Source organism: Plecotus auritus (assembly GCF_963455305.1).
Source record: "Plecotus auritus genome assembly, chromosome: 6".
In the NCBI taxonomy this organism is placed as follows: Eukaryota; Metazoa; Chordata; class Mammalia; order Chiroptera; family Vespertilionidae; genus Plecotus; species Plecotus auritus.
In genome coordinates, this window is record NC_137773.1 from 33,252,139 (window position 1) to 33,270,070 (window position 17,932).

Sequence of the window (17,932 nt, forward strand, 5' to 3'; positions counted from 1 at the left end):
CTTTGCCATCTATGAGAATTTCTGGTGTCTCAATATGTGAATACAAATAAAAACAGTTTAGGTAACATCTACCCTGAATAAATTCAGCCACTCAGAGTAATATGATCATATGCTTAGGAATAATTGTTCTGTGTAATGTAGGCCATAGGAAGCACATTTCATACAGCGCTACTAGCATTCTTTTGCATTCTTTACCTAATTTCTGGCACATAATAGGTACTTAATAAGTGTTTATTGAAATACAGAGATTATCTCTAGAATCCTAACCACATTTGGATTATTTAGATGTTCTGTTTTGATAGCTTTGCTTAAACAGACCCTCAAAATATAGTTACATGGAAATTTAGTTCCAATTGGTTGATCTGACCCCTCGGTCTTCAATGAAACCTGTGAGGATTGGTTGGAGAGCTCGTCTCTGGGTGGACTTCCCTCTTTCCATCCCCATTCCTGTGCCCAGGAGGTCTTTCTTCTGTTCCAGCCACTGTGGCTTCGTAAGCACTGCAGGAGAAACAGGGCCTGGCACACAGCTGTGGGTGGGCCAACATGCATTTCTTTAACAATTCTGAAAATGCATTTTTTTATTAGACTTTAATAAATGAGTCCAGCAATATATGGCCATAAGAGAGTTAAATGATAGAGACACACAGCGTCACAAAGTGGAAGTTCCCTTTAGCATAGCCTCAGTCCTGCTTCACCGAGGGTGCCTTCTATGTTTGGTGTGTGCCTTCTTCATCCTTTCCAACTCATTACACATGCGCACACAGAGTTTCTGGAAACTCTCACCTGGCCATTGCATCCTCTCATCTGTGAAGAGTGGGTGCTTCCCCAGCTGACTTGGCCATTGCCCAGCTTTGGTGAAAGGTGGTCACAAGGCTCAAGTTGAAATGAACCTTAGTCTGGAGGTTGACATTCCCATATAACAAAGAGATGTTCATGCTCTTGGAATTGCATTCATACTCGGCACATATCTTTTTGGTGGCCCCAATTCTTCCTAAAATTTTAAAAACATGCACTTGTCCTGTGGGTTTGAAGGTGCTTTAGAAACCTGGCTTGCTGATGGTTGAGAAGCATACCTGAGGGCTTTCTGGTCCCTTCTGATATGTTTGAGCCTTAACCTGGAACATATCATGAGCCTCACCCTCCTGACCTGGGGTGGGTCTGACGGGGTGAAGCCACATGAAGATGCTGGTTTTCCTGTGGTTGAAATGCCACCTCGAATCAGTGGATGAGTCAATATTTCACCCCAATAACTGGGGCCAACCTTAGGAGTGTGTCCTCTCCCATCCCCATAGGTCTGCTTTGCTCATGAAGTCTGAGGAGTAAATGAGACACTTAGTGTAAAGAGCTTAAAACAATGCCTGGAACATGGTTAAGAGCTCAAAATGTGTTTGTTGTTATTGGTGGTAGTAATAGTACTACTATCAGCAGAATAGTTAAGTCCTCAATACAAGTTTAGCTGCTATTATCATTATTACGTATTTCTCCTTTGAAATTCCAAGCTTCTCTAGACAATGTGTCTCATCCCAGCTGCGTGCCCGGAAGCAGTGAGGACACTCCTGGGAACTTCATGGAAAACAGTGGCTCTTTCTCCAGATGTTCTCTAATAAACATCTGTTTGTTAGGAAAGTTGGACTCTCTTTGGACAGGATCTCGTGTCTGGGACCTTCATTTGGAAAAGGAAGGAGTCATGAGCCCATAGCTACCAGGATGGAGAATGCCTCACATGGGAGTTTGTCTCTCATCAAAGCAGCTTTGTAAATGACAGAGGCCATTATGCTCTTCCTGTGTAATTTTATGACTTAGTATAATGACTCCAATAACCCTAACCACAGAGGAATTATAGCACCATTTTACTATTCCAATGGCTAACATGTTTTTCATTTCAATTAACATTCATTATTTTGTCTCCAGTTCAAAAGAGCCACCATGTCAACTAAGTATCTTCCGTCCTTGTTTTAGAGCAATTACTTCTGATTTTGCAAACAAATTCAATCTTGTTTTTGAATGGACAGCTTGATACTAACAGGCAAATAACATGCAGATCATGCTGGCTGCCAGCAGACGACACTGTGGGTGCAGGAGAGAGTTCTTGGGTGGGTTCTCCCTGCTTCTGAGCTGAGAGAGCAGAGCAGGTCCTGGGACTGGTTATGGAAGCTGGGTTTTTCCTCCTGGAAATGGGGATGATATGAGCATTGCATGTGAGGAATCAGAGGTGTGTTTAGGGCACTTGGACTGGCACGCAGTAGTCACACAAACAGCGGGAATGCTGCTGTTGCTATTCATGATCTGGAATCGCTCTACTCTTTCACCAGCTGTTCATATGCAGAGAAAACCGTCTTATTTAAACTTACCCAAACATGTTAGAATGTCCAATGTATTGAGTAAAATGAAAGGCCCTTCTTCAATAAATGAAGGGGGAAAGTCAATAATTCTACTATATATACTCTTTGCAGCTTCAGTCCCACCACATCATTAAATATTGTTGACACAGATTAATTTCATCCTGTGAGATTAATGTCAGGAAATTTACCCCTGCATATGTATTCGCTACTGGAAAAATTGCTCTGACATCTCTGTCCTGCCACCGTTTTGCTGTGGGCCCTGACTGTGGTCCTACTCTGCCCACGGCCAAGTAAAATACTGGGTCACAACTGATGTCATCAAAGACTCTCTTGATGGGAAGAGGTAGGCTGTGGGACTTGCCCTGGTGCAGTGGTCGGCAAACTCATTAGTCAACAGAGCAAAATATCAACAGTACAACGATTGAAATTTCTTTTGAGAGCCAAATTTTTTAAACTTAAACTTCTTCTAATGCCACTTCTTCAAAATAGACTCGCCTAGGCCGTGGTATTTTGTGGAAGAGCCACGCTCAAGGGGCCAAAGAGCCGCATGTGGCTCGCGAGCCGCAGTTTGCCGACCACGGCCCTGGTGGGTGAGAGTAGGAGCTCTGAGTGAGGAGTGGCAGGGTCCAGTGGAGACAATAACAGGAAATACTGCTGTGTGGGCTTGAAGGTTAATGCTGACAAGTCCAGGAACGAGGACAGGAGCACCGTGGAAAGAGCAGTCATGATCTGGTCAGTCTTGCTTGTTGCTGTTGCCATCTTATTAGCGTGTGTGTGGTCCAGTCTGCTGCCAGTGATGGATTGCTCTTGTAAATAAAATGAATATTAATGCATTTATTTGCATACTATACTTTGTAGGAATCCTCTCTGTGGTGTTCCAGAGAACAGTGTTAGAACAAAGTAAGTCTCTAAATTGACAATATCAACATGTGATCCTGTGCAATGCTGTTAACTTGCTAGAAAATCCAAATGTCACATTATTTGAGTACGATCCAATAATGCTTGCTGACAATTTCCAGGGTTTGACTTCTTACTCTAGGCTACATTTCTTTATAAATACTTCTAAATGTAATATTTGTTATAAAGACAAAAATAAAAGGTTGTGAAGAATGCAGAAAAACTTATTATTACACTAATTCTTTGGAATTCCTGGGAATTCAGATTTCTTATTCGTGAATACAAAAACATTAGTACCTGTTGGCAGTTTGGACCCTGCGGCTTTGGAGGCAGCCTGATGTCTAGGGTGAGGGAAGGCTCCGTCAGCTCTGGGATGCGTGGGGGAGCCCCTCCACCACTTCTCAGTTGTCTTTATAGAAACTTTGCTAATTGTTGTTTTAAGTCTGAGTTAGGATTTCTGGAAACAAGAGCCTGTTGAATTCTTGTTACTTAACGTTCTATTTTTGCCCTCTAGTCAGTGCTAATGATTTGCAGAAATGAAAGGAGAAGTTCTAAAGTCCAAGTGAATAAATTCACTTATTTCACTGAGCAAAGCCATGTGTCTCAAGGGTCAATCTTGTTTCCAAGTACCAGGAGCACAAAAATGATTACGGCCCAGCTGCTACCCTTGAGAAGTGCACGGTATATTGATGAAAATAGACATGAAAAGAACTGCTTTGTGTTGTAGTGAATGTCACAGTTGGGTCTGAACGTGGTGCACTGTTGAACAAATAATGTCATGGTTAATTCTACTTGGGATAGGGCTCACAGGATCAGGAGACATTGCGTGGAAGACAGTTGATTTGAAACTAGAACAAGGGACAGGCTTTGCTATGCAGATAGAGAACATTTGCTGAGTTATATAGACTTGAATTTGCATGGCACGTGTAAGAGACATCTAAGTGGTTGATACTTCACGCTTCATTGACTCAAGTATGTGTGTGTCTGTGTGTGTATTTGTGTGTGTGTGTGTGTGTGTGTGTGTGTGTGTGTGTGTTGGAGAACAAGGCAGAGCATTCAATGATCCTACGAAAGTAGGCTCAGTCAGTTTAACACCAAAATTAGGAGCTTAGCCTATGCCCCAGGAGCTGGGGAGAAGATGAAGGTTTTGAGTGTGGGAGTCACAGTAGCAGATTTGTATTTAAGAATCATCACTCTGCTTCACAATCATAAATGCTGGTTATTTTGGTAGACTTTTAAAAAAGATTGAGAATAAGCAGCTGAGCCAAAGAGAATAAGAAATGCCAGTGATCGCTGATTGTCTTCTTTCCATCTTGGGGAGCGGGTAGGTTGGGATTTCTGTGCAGTGCCGTCAGCAGGGTGTGGGAGGTGTGGCTGCTCCCAGCACCAGCCAGGCTGGGGTGGAGTTAGGGCTCCATGGCCGATGGAAAGGATGGTGGAACCTTCCTTCCAGACCAAATTGTTTGTGTCACTCCCACTGATGAATGTCTGTGACATTGGGAATAGCAATCCCATCAAGATACTTTTATCGGATTTCACTCTTCATTGACTCAAGAAGTGAAATATCTTAGAGTCAGAAGTCTGAGTCTCTTGCCTCAACTGGGTTAGTTATTTTTTATGGTTCACACTGAATTGTGGAGATTGGAATAAATACATAATAACCAGGGAAGTTGTACTCCACGGGCTCACGTGTACTTGATTATAATGTTACATACCTTGGCCTCTGGACAGAGACCGCAGGTTTGGTTGCCATCTCTACTAGGGTTCTAGTGAGGTAAGGAACACCTGGGTTTGCCCTGCTAGAGCAGTTATACTTGTTTTATTAAATCTGGGCAAATTCAAATGGCTTGGCCTTTGTACTTCTAGTCCTCAAGGCATCATAGGAGGTTGTCAAGCATGATTCCTCTGGCATAGTTCACAAACACTTGACCTTGGATATGGGAGCTTATTGCTCTACTGGTGTAGCGCCAGGACAGTGTTTCAAAAAGCTTACTTATAAAATGGAGCCCTGGTGATGAAAGTACAGATGCCAAAATAGAGAGTTAACAGTCTCAGAGGGCCTTGACCAGTGTGGCTCAGTTGGTTGGACTTTGTCCTGTGCACTGAAAGATTGCTGGTTCAATTCCTGGTCAGGGCACATGCCCAGGTTGTGGGCTTGATCCCGGGTGGGAAGCATGTAGGAGGCAGCCGATCAATGTTTCACTCTTTTACTCTAACATCTCTCTCCCTTTCTCTCTCTCTCTCTCTCTCTCTCTCTCTCTCTCTCTCTCTCTCTCTCAAAATCATTTTTAAACTCTTAAAAAAAAAAAAAACAGTTCCAGAGGAGCACAGTCATTTCCAGGATACCTTCAGTCTGACAAATATCTAGAAAGTAACTTTGCCATATTTCTGTGTGATACCAGGCAAGTCACTCCCCAGCTATGTCTCTGATTCTTCAGGTATAAAATACAGTTGCTGCACTGGATTAGTTTTAAGGTATTTTCTGGTCCCAACAGGCTGTGATTTGGTCATTCACTGCTGAGTAGCCACACAGGGTCAGCACTCAGGGACCCACCCACTCACCCAACAGGGATATATCCAGGATGTACCAGGCCCACTAGTAAGCACTGGCCAGTAAACTTAAGGGTGAGGTTCAGGTCCAAGACAGGGATGACCTGTCATTAAGTGGTGATTAATAGCTGGTTCCATCTTTCCTCCAAGCTGTTGGCTCAGTGTTCACTTCTCTCTCTACTGCCTTTGGCTAATCTCCTTCAGGCATCTTTCCTCTAGGGCATCGTTGCACATGCCTATGTCTGCTCCAGCAAAGCTGCCCCCTCTTTGGACTTTATAGCTCCGTCCTGGGAGTTTATAACAAGAATTGCTTCAGCTGTGGACTTGTAGCTCGGGACCGACCCAGGAGAGGGCTGCTAGATGCCACAGCTTCTGCCTGTATTTCTGATTCATTATCCATGTCAGACAATCTGCTGTGAGAATGATGACAAATGTGTGGTGTTCTGCCAAGGGAATCGTGTCCTCTAAGATTAACCTATGCTGACAGCCTACTTGGCTGCTGCTCGGAGTCCCATCACCCACCCTGCCTTCTTCAGTAGTCCAGAACAAACCTGAAAGTCTACATAGTGTTTGGCAAAGGATAATAGGAAACCTCATATTAATTTAGAAATGCAAATAATAGATGTATTTATTTCAGACAGAGAGGTGTTTTCTAACTCCAGAGCCCAAGCATTCAGGACTATCAATGTAAAGCACTTCAAGGGTGTGCCTGACAGTCCACAGACACTTGTCCTCTATCCAGAACACAGGCCCACAGTGATGAGAGTCACTCCTAGCAGTTTGCTGGGAGAGCAGCTTCAAGTAAGAGAACCAGGATGGTTCCTGCAGCCTTTCTTCCAGTGGTTTGTGATAAGGGATGGGGTTCCTTCCGTGGACACAAGCCATCCTACTAGCACCATGTATCATTATGACAAAGGTGGGGATGGGAGGCTGGAACTGGCATGAAAGACTAGAATTGCAGTTATTTTTGTAGTTGAAAGTGACATCATCTCAGAGCCTCTATCAAATGGCAAATTGGAAGCTGGACTAAAATTGCTTCAAAATGTATCCAGAGATAGTTTTCCATAGCTGTGATGAAGTCATTGGTTGCGTTTGGAGATGCATTTCTAGCGGAGATGCTTGCTGAGTCACCTGTGTGTCATCCCACTCAAAAGCTGCTGGTCAGCCCCGGAGGAGTCGAGGCTTTGGGTGCTGTTTCCAGGCACCTGTGATACGCCCTGCACCGGGGGCTGGTGAGCGGATGGAACCACACTCCTTCCTTGTTCTTTGTGATGTATTGAGAGTGGCTTTTCACATCAGGAAGTGATGTTTTACAACATTTTAATGGCCACATCGCCTTCCCGGTCCATCTGGTGGGTTGAACCTAGGCTTTTGGATCAATCTCCTGCCCCCACCAGTGAGTTGGAAGAAATGGAAGTGCTGACTTCTTGACCAGCCCTTTTAGTTATTTGGCCTTTATCCAGGTACTTGGAGGAGAGAGCCATGGGTATGGGAGCTTTCATTTACTTATCTCCTCTTTTTTCCATCCTCAGGCAAAAGAAGGGGACCGTGGCCCACAAACACTGGGCAGGACCTTCGAATCTGGTCAAGTGCAAGCCCTGCCCCATGGCACAGTCAGCCATGGTCTGCGGCTCCGATGGCCACACCTACACATCCAAGGTCAGTCACCTTTGTCTCCTTTGTTGTGAGAAATACTCCATGTCTGCTGGTTCTGACAGGTCTCCGTGCCCAGACTGGCCCCGCCATGTGAAGCTCCATGCGACGTGGGGCTCTGTCCTTTAGAGGCTTCCGCATGAACAGACTGTCAAAGAGACAGTGAGATAGAAATGTTACCTCCTATGTCCTGGTGTGAGGGAGACGGGGTCAAGGGCCAAGGGGGAGGGGATTCTGAGAGTGGATGTGATCCTGAGGTTAATCCAGGGGAGCTTCCTGGAAAAGGTGAGAGAGAGCAAGCTGTGCCCAAGATGCAAGTCATGCAGCTCGGCTGATGAGAGCAAAGACATGAGGGCAGCCCGGGACGCTGCCCAGAGCACAGCACGGTGACGGGAGGAGTGTGACGTCAGCACATGCTTCTGCTGCGTCTCTTGCACATCTAGATGGCATCCAGCCCTGCACCAGGCCCTGGGGCTCTGGCCATTGTTCCTTTCTCAGAACCTCAGGGGCTTGCAGTCTAATGGAGAGGGCAAGTGTGGGACAGGTCATTGTAACTCAGACCTATGGAAACAAAAGCTGGTTTCATAGAAAAGGGAACTGGGGATCCAGTGGATCTATTTGTTCTTCTGGGAAGGACGGGGAAAGTCTCACAGACGAGGGGCATTTCATTTGGGCTCCAGCAATAGGCCCTCCGAGCAGCTGGGGAAAGTGATGTTATCAGGAGAAAGGAGGAAGGAAGCAACACTTCCTTCTCAGAACTTTGGACTCTCTCCTTGGAGTAAAGTTGTCCGTTTGTGTGGGGAGTGGGTAGTCTCACTGGGATACTGAGTTAAAGAAAAGGAAACTACAGAATGGACAAGAGTTTGCTTATTTGTTCTCGTATTCAACAAACATAAGTCAGCACTGCCTTAGTGCCCGACACCATGCGAGGCAGGAGGAGTTGGTGTATGGATGTCTCTGGCCCCAGCCTCACCACTGTTCTCTCTCCGCCTGTTTTCCTGTGTGAGATTCCCTTGCAGAATGGAGGCCCCCTTCTGTCCTGACCCACTGCATACACAGCTGACAGCATTGTTCTCTGTGACCCCATCCCCATCCCAACCCTGGTGCACCCTCCTGCCTGCTGCCCTCACAGGCTTATTTCCAGGCTGGGCCATGCTTTCCTACTGATTTTGTGTTGCACAGGTCAAATATTTTCATTCCTGAGTATAGAGTTTTATCCTCTCAGATTTCCACATTTTTCTAACCAAAGGGAATGTATTTAACCAAACAGGCATCCGTTGAAGGGATGTATCCTTGTACCCACCCATGTAATCTGCTTTAGGAACCCCCACCCTGCACACACACACAAACACACACACACACACACCTTCCCCCACTCTCCCTGACCTCTGATAGAATCAAAATTTGAAAGTCTGTAAAAATGGGGATTTCTTCTGACCATGTGACCCCTTCTGGAATAGTTGATTTACAAGGGGCATTGACTGGATTTACAGGGGGCATTGATGAATCAGTTCTGTCCCCCACTCCAAAAACAGCTCAGGCCACCATTGTCTCTCACCTGCAGCCCAGCTCCCAGGTGTGCACAGCCTCCTGGAGCCGCTGCTGAAGTGCAATGACGATGCAGTAGGGCTGGCATGCGGCCTGAGGGTCTGCATTTCTAACACACTCTAGGCGATGTCCATGCTGCTGATCCAGGAACTACACTGGGTAGGGAGGACTTCAGTTTTCACAGGTGCCTCCTAATAAATCTGTTTATCTCTAGTTTGCCCTTCCCCTGCCCCCAAAGTTCATTTCCACATGATCGAAGGGGCTGTGTAATTCTGTAATAAATGTCTGTCATGTGTCTCTCCTGCTTAACATGCTTGGATGGCTTTCCTCTTGCTGCTAGAACTAAGCAGACCCTTTGTTGTTACTAACAAAGCCCTCAAGCCTGTGGCCTTTCTATTCCATAATCACTTACCATAGAAAAACCCTTCCTTCATTTGTTCAGTAGTGAGCACTTAGAGTTGTTCTGGGCACTGTGCAGACCATGGTGAAGGGCAGTGGGAACAAGACAGACACCGTCGGAGGTTATAGTCTGGTAGAGGAGATATAAAAGATAAGTCAGCAAACAAGCACGTGTAATTTCAAATTTGGGTTAGTATTGAAAAGGAAATTAGCATGGCGCTAAGAGTGAGAGCAAGAGAGGCCTGCGTTATAGGGGATGGTGAGAGAAGGCCTCTCTGAGGGGGTGTCTTTAAAACCGAGGTGAGGGGGGCTAGAATGTTCCAGATAGAGAAATAGCATGAGTCAAAGCTCTCAGGCAGGATGATGTGCTTGAAGAACTGAGAGGATGCCCACGTGACTAACGGTGAGGCTCTGGAGAGGCACATGAGGTGAGGGTGGACAGGGAGGAGACATTTAGCCAAAGCTGAAGGGTGAGCAGACAGTTGAGTAATCCCAGGCTCATGGAACACTTGTTACTGTATAAGTGCCTTCTTGTCCATGTCTGCCTTAAGAACGCGAGATCCTAGAGGGAGACACCATGTCAGTTACCACCTTAACCAGATACAGAACACAGCACATAGTGGGTGCTTCACAAGACACAGTGCACAGTGGTGCTTAATAAGATCATGGACAAGACTGGACCATCAGGGACACTAGCTGAGAAGGAAAAGAAAGATTCTGGTCTGTGCAACCCATTAGGGATTTGAGTAAGCGGACTGATGAGAGCTTAGCGATTGAGAAAAATAAGCCATCCCCATCAAGGAGCCAAGCTGCTTAGCTAAACACCCAGCCTGGGGTTCGGGCAGAGAGTCAGAGGCTCCTTGCAGTGGTTCTCTCTGTGAAGATCCAGCATGTGCTGCTCAAATTATTCCCTCCAGCTCCGGAGTAAACTGGTCCTCGAGCCTGTGATTGGGGACAAGCCATGAAATGTCAGTGAATGATGAGGGCTGTTTGGGCAAGCGGCATGTCGCGCATCAAGCCCCAGCAAAATCCTTCCCGCTTGCCTGTTCCTCATTCACAGAAGGAACTTAGAATGCCAGCACCCCATGGCCCCTGAGCTACAAGGAGCAGTGGTAACCCATTAGACATGGAACCCATGAGACGTGGCTTCAAATGCTGTCAGTTGCCCAGGGAATGTCTTTGGAAAGTCTCACTGGTCAGGGCCCCCTTGCAGTCTGGGCTGGAAAGTTGGCTTTTTGTGTTTGAGAGGCTGCCTCTTTACAGATACTGTTAAATGGCTTGTGTAAGAGGCAGGTCAGGATGTGGAAGAGTCCTTTGCAGTGACTCCTAAATCTTTGGAAGAGCAGTAACTTCCAGACACCACTGAGCAGAGCCCTCAAAGGCCCTCCCTGCATAGCCTGCTGTTCCTCTAGTGTCCTTGAATTCCTACACCAGCCTGAGTCCTCAAATTCCAAGACCTGCTCACCATCTGTTCTTGGAGCAAAAGAAGAGACCTAAAGCCTTCTCACCAGAAACTGTAGTGTCCTTCTCCCCATTCTCCATATGGGTATACTGAGCCCCAAAGAGCCAAAGACAGTGGCAGGGTTTGACATCTATATCCCCTGTCTGGATCTCACCCACTTCTGTTTGAAGTTAAAAAGTGGGGGAGGGTGGCGGAGGGAAGACATTACAGTGGAAAATGCTGTTGGTGTTGGGTTTTGGCATTAGTCTCCTAGTTTCTGTCTTTTATGAACTTCTAGAAGGTTGGCATTCTCTTTTACCTAAAGTAAAGAATCAAATACGACTTGATCAAAAGCCATCCACTGACTGCTCAAGACCTCGGAAGACCAGGACAATTCTAACTCCCATGGCATTCAACGTGGCTTCCTTCTAAGGGGAAGTGTTTCCAGTCTGGTTGGGTTTCTAATTGGGTGATTTCGTTATTGCCCCTAAATCCATGACCACTTAGCTATGGAAGTTTAAGGGGACTTTTTAATCTCACAGACAAAGCTTTTGAGGACCACCAGTCAGTGGTCAGTTAAAAGAGTAAATGAGTTAACTCTGAACTAATGAACAAATACCTTTCCATCCTCTGCAGTTAGGGCCTTTTCTGTGTCAGTGGGGTCAGGAAGCAAAGGACAGATGAGACCATGACGCATGGTGATTTGATATTATGTCAGATTCACAGGAGTTAGTGTTGGCAGAAGTATATTGCAGCCTAGACCCATCAGCAAGGACCTGGCGCCTGTAATAAATGATCATAGTTCCCAGACGACGTGTTTGCCCTTTCACAGATGGTCCAGAGGCTGCGGGAGCACCATCAGGAGCAGGAGGGTACCTGAGCCCCAGCTCTGTCCTTGATGCCACTGTTTGTCCTTGGGTCTCATCAGACTAGCTTTCCTTCTGCTCCTCGAACTGGGGGATGTGTTTAGGACCCTCTGTAAGTACCAGGGTTCTTCCAGGGCCGGCACTGGCCATCACTCAGAGCCCCGTGACTCCCCCAGGACCAGAGGTAAAGTGGATCAGAACACACAGTCCTGAGATGAAGGGGTATAAGATGTTACATGGCAATAAATGTTTATTGAGACTCTATAAAGTATAACCCATAAAAGATAAGGAACAGAAACCCCCCGCTGGGAATAGAGAAGTGGAGGCTAGTGCCGCAGCCGGCTTGAGAATGTGACAGAGATGCTGCCCCTTGGCGTTGATTCTAGGCAGTAAGGATCACTCTGGTCATTTAACTGTCCCTGATGTCACATTCTCCTGCCAGGAAAAATGAAGTAGGTAGTCCAGACACTCAGTACACGGTGGTTGAGTCTGCCTTACTCTGGGTCATGCATTGCACTGAGTACTGAGGATGTGACAAGGGGCAAAAGAGAGAAAGTCCCCATTTTCATGGAACTTACAGGGAAGGTGGACAAGTTGAAAGACAATATCTTTTCATTAGAATAGGGGCACTTGGGACGCTGCAGGACACAGAGCAGGGCCCCTTGAACTCCCGTGGTCTTCCTAGAGGAAGTGATGATTCTTCCTAGAGGAAGTGATGATTCAGTCAAGATCTTAAGGCTGGAAGGAGTCAACCAGAGGAAGAGTCGGGCAGAGGGTAGGGCAGCTCACTCATCCCAGGGAAAAGGGGGCTGATGAGATTAAAGGAAGCATGTCCCTTTGAGGGAACCATGCCAGTGTCATTGTGGTGGGGTCACGTGTGGATTGGGGGCAGGTGGTTGACTAGCTACAGAAATGAGGCTAGAAAAGAAATCAGGATCCCTTTCTACAGGGCCTCGAAAGCCACATGAAGAGTTGGACTTGACACTAAGAGCTTGAGGAACGCTATTAGGCATTTATATTTTTTAATGGACCTACACTGACTGCACAGTGGCCGAGGTTGGGGGCAGGACTGGAGGCAGGGTGACTGTGAGGAGCCTGTGGAGGGAGCCAGGCCTGGATTTGCATCATGTTTGCAGAGATGGATTGAAAACAGTCTAAAGAGGCACTCAGGAAATTGGAGCTGATCTCGGTGGCTGAATTTAAATATAGAAAGTTATGTCATCTCTGAGCTCAGCAGAAGGGCTTCTTCACCGTCCCAGTCCTGGTGGGACTTGCGAATCCGCCTGCCGACAGCTTGTGGCCTCCATGGGAACCAGCTGGGACCTGTCATCTGGGAACGCCTTTCCTTTCTCTCCCATTAGCCACATGGAAAGATGGAAGCTATGGGGTCCTGGCTGCCAACTTCTAATTTTGCCTGTAAGCAGCGGAAGTTGCTGCTGCTGACTAGAATCTGGCCAGCCCAGACTTCAGATGGGCAACTTTAGCCTTCTCTCCAGAGGGAAAGCTGTTCTGGAAAGTGTGAGCGGATCAGGAGAGGCGCTGGGTTCCTGGAAGCTCAGAGGGAGCAGGGGTGGAGGTCCTCGCTGCTCCAGCCCCGGCCCCACTGGTCTCTCACTGCCAGGTCTCTTTCAAGAGGACTTCATTGCCTTCTCCCCATCTGCACCCACCCAACTACAGCTCAGGTGTGAGGGCCAGGATTGCTCATTTTCCACCCAGAAGCCCGGGGTTCCCAGCCCGACCTCTGAAGAAGGGGGCTCTCAGAGAACAGCTAGAGCCCTGAGAACCAGCCCTGTTCTTGGGCATTAGCTTGGCTGCTGGTAATTGGAAAATAAGCAGGCAAATACCCATCTTCTCTCGCCTCTCCCCACAATGTTTACTTCCTTAATCGCTGTTAAACAATTAGCAAATGGCTCATTTGTGTCTAGACACAGAGGAGAGATGCAGTTAAGAACTGCTGTGGAGGAAAATGCTCTTCTGCGCATGCACGCAGCGGGCGGGGGGAGACTCACTCTACAGGGCTGGCATTTCTTTCGACATATTGTCGCTGCAAATTATATTATTTTCAGAGTCATCTTAATAGTTTCCAACAATTGCTACCAAGTAAAGGTCATGTTTGAAGTTCTTGGCAAACGGAGTCTCTGTTGGCCGCATTTCCCATGAGCAGGCTTACAAATCCATGCTCTGGTTAGAGCAAGTCCAGGGCATGGATTTGTGAGACATCTCGAGATAGATTCCAGCTCAGTATGATTTCTCCATCCCCCGCCCCCAGACTTTCGGGGCCCTGTGACTGTGACAGGCGTGGGAGGGCTTTATCTGTGGCTGCTCTTTGCTTTTTTTGGCAGAGTTGAGGCTGTCAGTATATTTCCAGGGATATTTGTAGACAGCTCTGCCTCCATAGAACCTGCTGGGTGAGAATTGTCTCCACTTGCAAATGGCTCATGGGTGAGGGGCTGGCTTCTGAGAAGCAGGAAATGAAGTGACTGTAAAGTGTAGGTGGGAGGCTTGCATTTGCACATGTGCCCAGGAGAGCGGGGCACAATGGCAATAGTAACCACCCAGGATTGAGAGGACTAGCAGCGATTAGGGAAGTCACTGGTGCTCTCATCTGAGCAGTCCCGTGAGGCACAGGAAGTAGCAAAAGTCCCAATGCATCCCTGTGCTCTCAGGCAGTAGGAGAATGGTGTCCTGTGTCCACAGAGCACATGGCGGGAAGAGTCAGGTAGTAGATTTCATTCTTTTGATTTTCTGTTACTTAGAAAAAGCCAACAAAAGAGGTATTAGGACTTTGGGGAAATACTCAGTGTCATCTAACCAATGCTAAGCACTTTTGTTTTATACATTAAACAGTTTGGGATTTGTGGACAAATCTCCCATGGCCGATGCCCCAACCTTGCCTTTTCCCCTGAGGGCTTGTTCATTTTCAACCTCCTTCCCTCAGCCTGGGGTAGCCAAATATCATTCGATAATGAGAGCTAGTAGTCATACTATGAAAACCCTCAACTATTAGTTTCAACAGAGTTATTACCCTAGTTTCATTATCATCCTTATATTCTTCATGGGGTTTTTGGAAAGAACAAGTATAAATAATATTTAAAATATTAATTGTGTATTAATATAGGTTCTGTTTGCTATAACAAAAACCCAAATGAAACAGTCTTAAATAGGATAAAGTTTTATTTATCTCTCACGTAGATATTCCAAAGACAAGCAGCCCAGAGCAGATATGCTGCCTGTAGACTGTCAGTGACCAGGATCCTTTTAGCTCTGATCACTCTCAGCAATTGGAATTGTGAAGCTTCTGTGTCTGGGTCCAAGATGGCTGTTGTTCTCCACCAGCGGGGAGGGAGGGAGGGAGGGAGGGAGGGAGGCAGGCAAAAGGCACTGTCCAAAAGTCACCATGGGCACTTTGGCCCACATCTTACTGAGTACAACTTAATCACAAGGCTACCCCAAGCTGCAAGGGAAGCTGGAAAATGTAGTTTTATACTGGGAAACTATGTGCCCAGCTAAATTTGAGAGTTATGTTATTAAAGGAAGGATAGAGTGGATATTGGGGATATTTAACAGTCCCCACCATAATAATATTTTTAATGATAACAACAGCAATCACAAATGACTACTTAATTACTGAACACACATTAGGTACTATGACAGTGTGCTAAGTGCCAAGTGTATTTTATTTCCTCTATTCCATCTAATTCTCACAACAAAGCCATGAGGTAGGTCTGTCATTAGTCCTATGGATGAGGAAACTGAAGATAGAAAGCCTTTCCAAGGTCAATGCAGCTTGTGAATAGCAGAACAGCTGCTTGAACCATGTCTGTCTGGCTTAGAATCACAGCCTTTCCTTCCATGAGTGAAAAGCCGTCTGAAGAGGAATGTAACATGCCAGCTGTGTCATCAGGATGCTTTTGATTTCAAGTGACAGAAATATAACCCAAACTTAGCTGAATCCCAAAGCGAAGATTTACTGGCACATAAAGCTAGAAAGCACACTGGGGAAGGCAGGCCCCCAGGAAAGAAGGGGGCATTCAGTGTTGACAACACTCCATTCCTTCTGTCTCTCATTTCTCTGTCTCGGCTTGGTGCGGTGCGTGCCTTCCTTCTGCAAAGAGGCTTTCTCCCCTTGGCGGAGAATATGGATTTTGACAGCCCCACATTCATGTGCTCCTAACCTAGAAACTCCAAAGAGATTTGCCAGGGTCTGTGTTTCAAAGCCAGGAATGGATTCCAATGGTCTCTTTTTGAATCATGTGCTAATCCTTTAATCAAAGACCATGGTCACCCTCTTAACCCTTATCCTTTACTGTGATTCAGGGTAGTATTTTTTACCAGAATAAGAGGGAGGGAAAGAGTTATTTACTGGACTGAGGAGAATTTTAAAAACATAATCACCTAAAACATAGAATACTGTTGATTAACCTCATGAAAGGCTCTAAGGCAAATGATGCTGGCTTGGACCTGGAAAACTGTATAAGGCATGCTGTTTCTCCAAATGACAGGCATAGAGGGGCATGTATGACCAGTGTGTAGCAGACGTATTGGTTACCTATTTAAAGAGAAAGTTCATCTAAAATACAGTAGATTCAGCATCGTTTTAATTCCGAATTTTTAAAAAATATTTGGATGTTGAAATATTTCCTTCTGATCGTGGGGCACATCTGTCATTGTTTCTATTAAGCATTTATTTCTTCTTAGAACATAGTCTTTTTGGCTCCCAAGGATAAACTTTCAGGCAGAATGGTTATTGTGACATTTTCAGAAAGCACAGATGTTCAAACACCGTCTGTGGTGAAAATGCAGAATTTATACAGACTTCTTTCAACATGCAGATTAGCTATGAAGTTAGAGCAGCAGAAAGCAATTCAGCTAATTATTCTACCACTTATTTCTATGTCCTATATGAAAACATGCATTTAACCAAGATTTGAAGAATAGGTTTTCATTTCGTTTTCTTAAATGCCCTGAGTAGAATGCCATGTAATTAGTTAGCGCTTTTGTTAAAAACACATTAGGAAGAATAACCTTCTTGCTGTCTGTTCTGTTGAATGCACAATTAAACCATTTGATAAAGCAATTACCTGAGCACAATGATGCTCATCCTCGCCTCATCAGGAGATGAAATTAAGGATCAGGTGAAATTGCAATGCACACGAGATCTCTCCAACCAATGTTGTAGAAGACAGAGAGGTCCCTGGCCAGAATGAATATGCACAGTGCTAAAAATCTAATTAAGTCATTACAAACAGGTTTCATTAAGCTCATGATCATGTTGCTTTTGTTTTTCTTTAAAAGAAACAAATAGAATATTCCCTCTTGGCACACTGCTCAAAAGGGCACAATCAGACTTCCTCATGACATTTTCCAAGAGAACCTTTCATCATCAGATATGGACAGTGCTCACAGAAGCTGATCTCATTTTATGGGTATAAGACTAGAACCTGTATGTTATGTGAGGGAGTGAGGGAATATTAGCTGAGTTCACATTTACCAGGAATTGACATAGAAACTGCATAGTGAGAGAAATGGCTTTAATGATCCTCTCGCTTTTACCAGAGCAAGTTGTCATTTTTGTTGTTGTGTTTTCTTTATAAACCAAATGAAACATTTTGGAATCTTTACGTGGAACCGAAATGCCGTTTGTCCAAGGGTGGCTTTCCTCAGATTCTGGGCTCTGTGCAGGAATTACTCAGAACAGTGGACCTTCAGCAGCAGGGAAGATGCTGTGTCTGAAAGAGCAACTTTTTCCAAGTTCTCATCCAAAGGCACTGAGGACTGCTTTGGAATCCGCACATCCCCGAAGGCAGGCTGCCCTTGGTGGCCAGACAAGAGACCAGAGCTATGGGAACTGGGGAGCCTGACCAGAGTGATCATATGGAGCTCACTCTCAGGTTTTATTTCATTTCTCCTTTCCTGGTAGTGAGACCAATAGTTGATACTTTGTAAGTGGGGGTGGGATGCCCCCAAAGTGGTTCTGAGCACGATCGGCTCCATCTCTCACATTGTCTTGCACGTTTCCTGCTGGACACTCTCCAGACCAGCCACGTGGCCCCTGTACCACACCAGCACAGCCCATCTCCCTGGCACCAAATCATGGTAGAGGTGGAGTAGAGAGGACACACTGCTTTTTGTGCATTTTTTAAAAAGTATATTTTTATTGATTTCAGAGAGGAAGGGAGAGGGAGAGAGAGATAAAAACATCAATGATGCCGAAACCGGTTTGGCTCAGCGGATAG

General features: G+C 45.8%; 1 protein-coding gene across 1 annotated transcript in view; it reads left to right on the forward strand.

The window, feature by feature from the left end:
- Nucleotides 1-17,932, forward strand: part of SPOCK1 (SPARC (osteonectin), cwcv and kazal like domains proteoglycan 1) — a 502,022-nt gene that overhangs the window by 358,497 nt on the left and 125,593 nt on the right. The window contains exon 5 of the mRNA XM_080676953.1: nt 7,322-7,448. Coding sequence (XP_080533079.1) covers nt 7,322-7,448 — 127 coding nt within the window. The remainder of the gene's footprint in view (nt 1-7,321; nt 7,449-17,932) is intronic.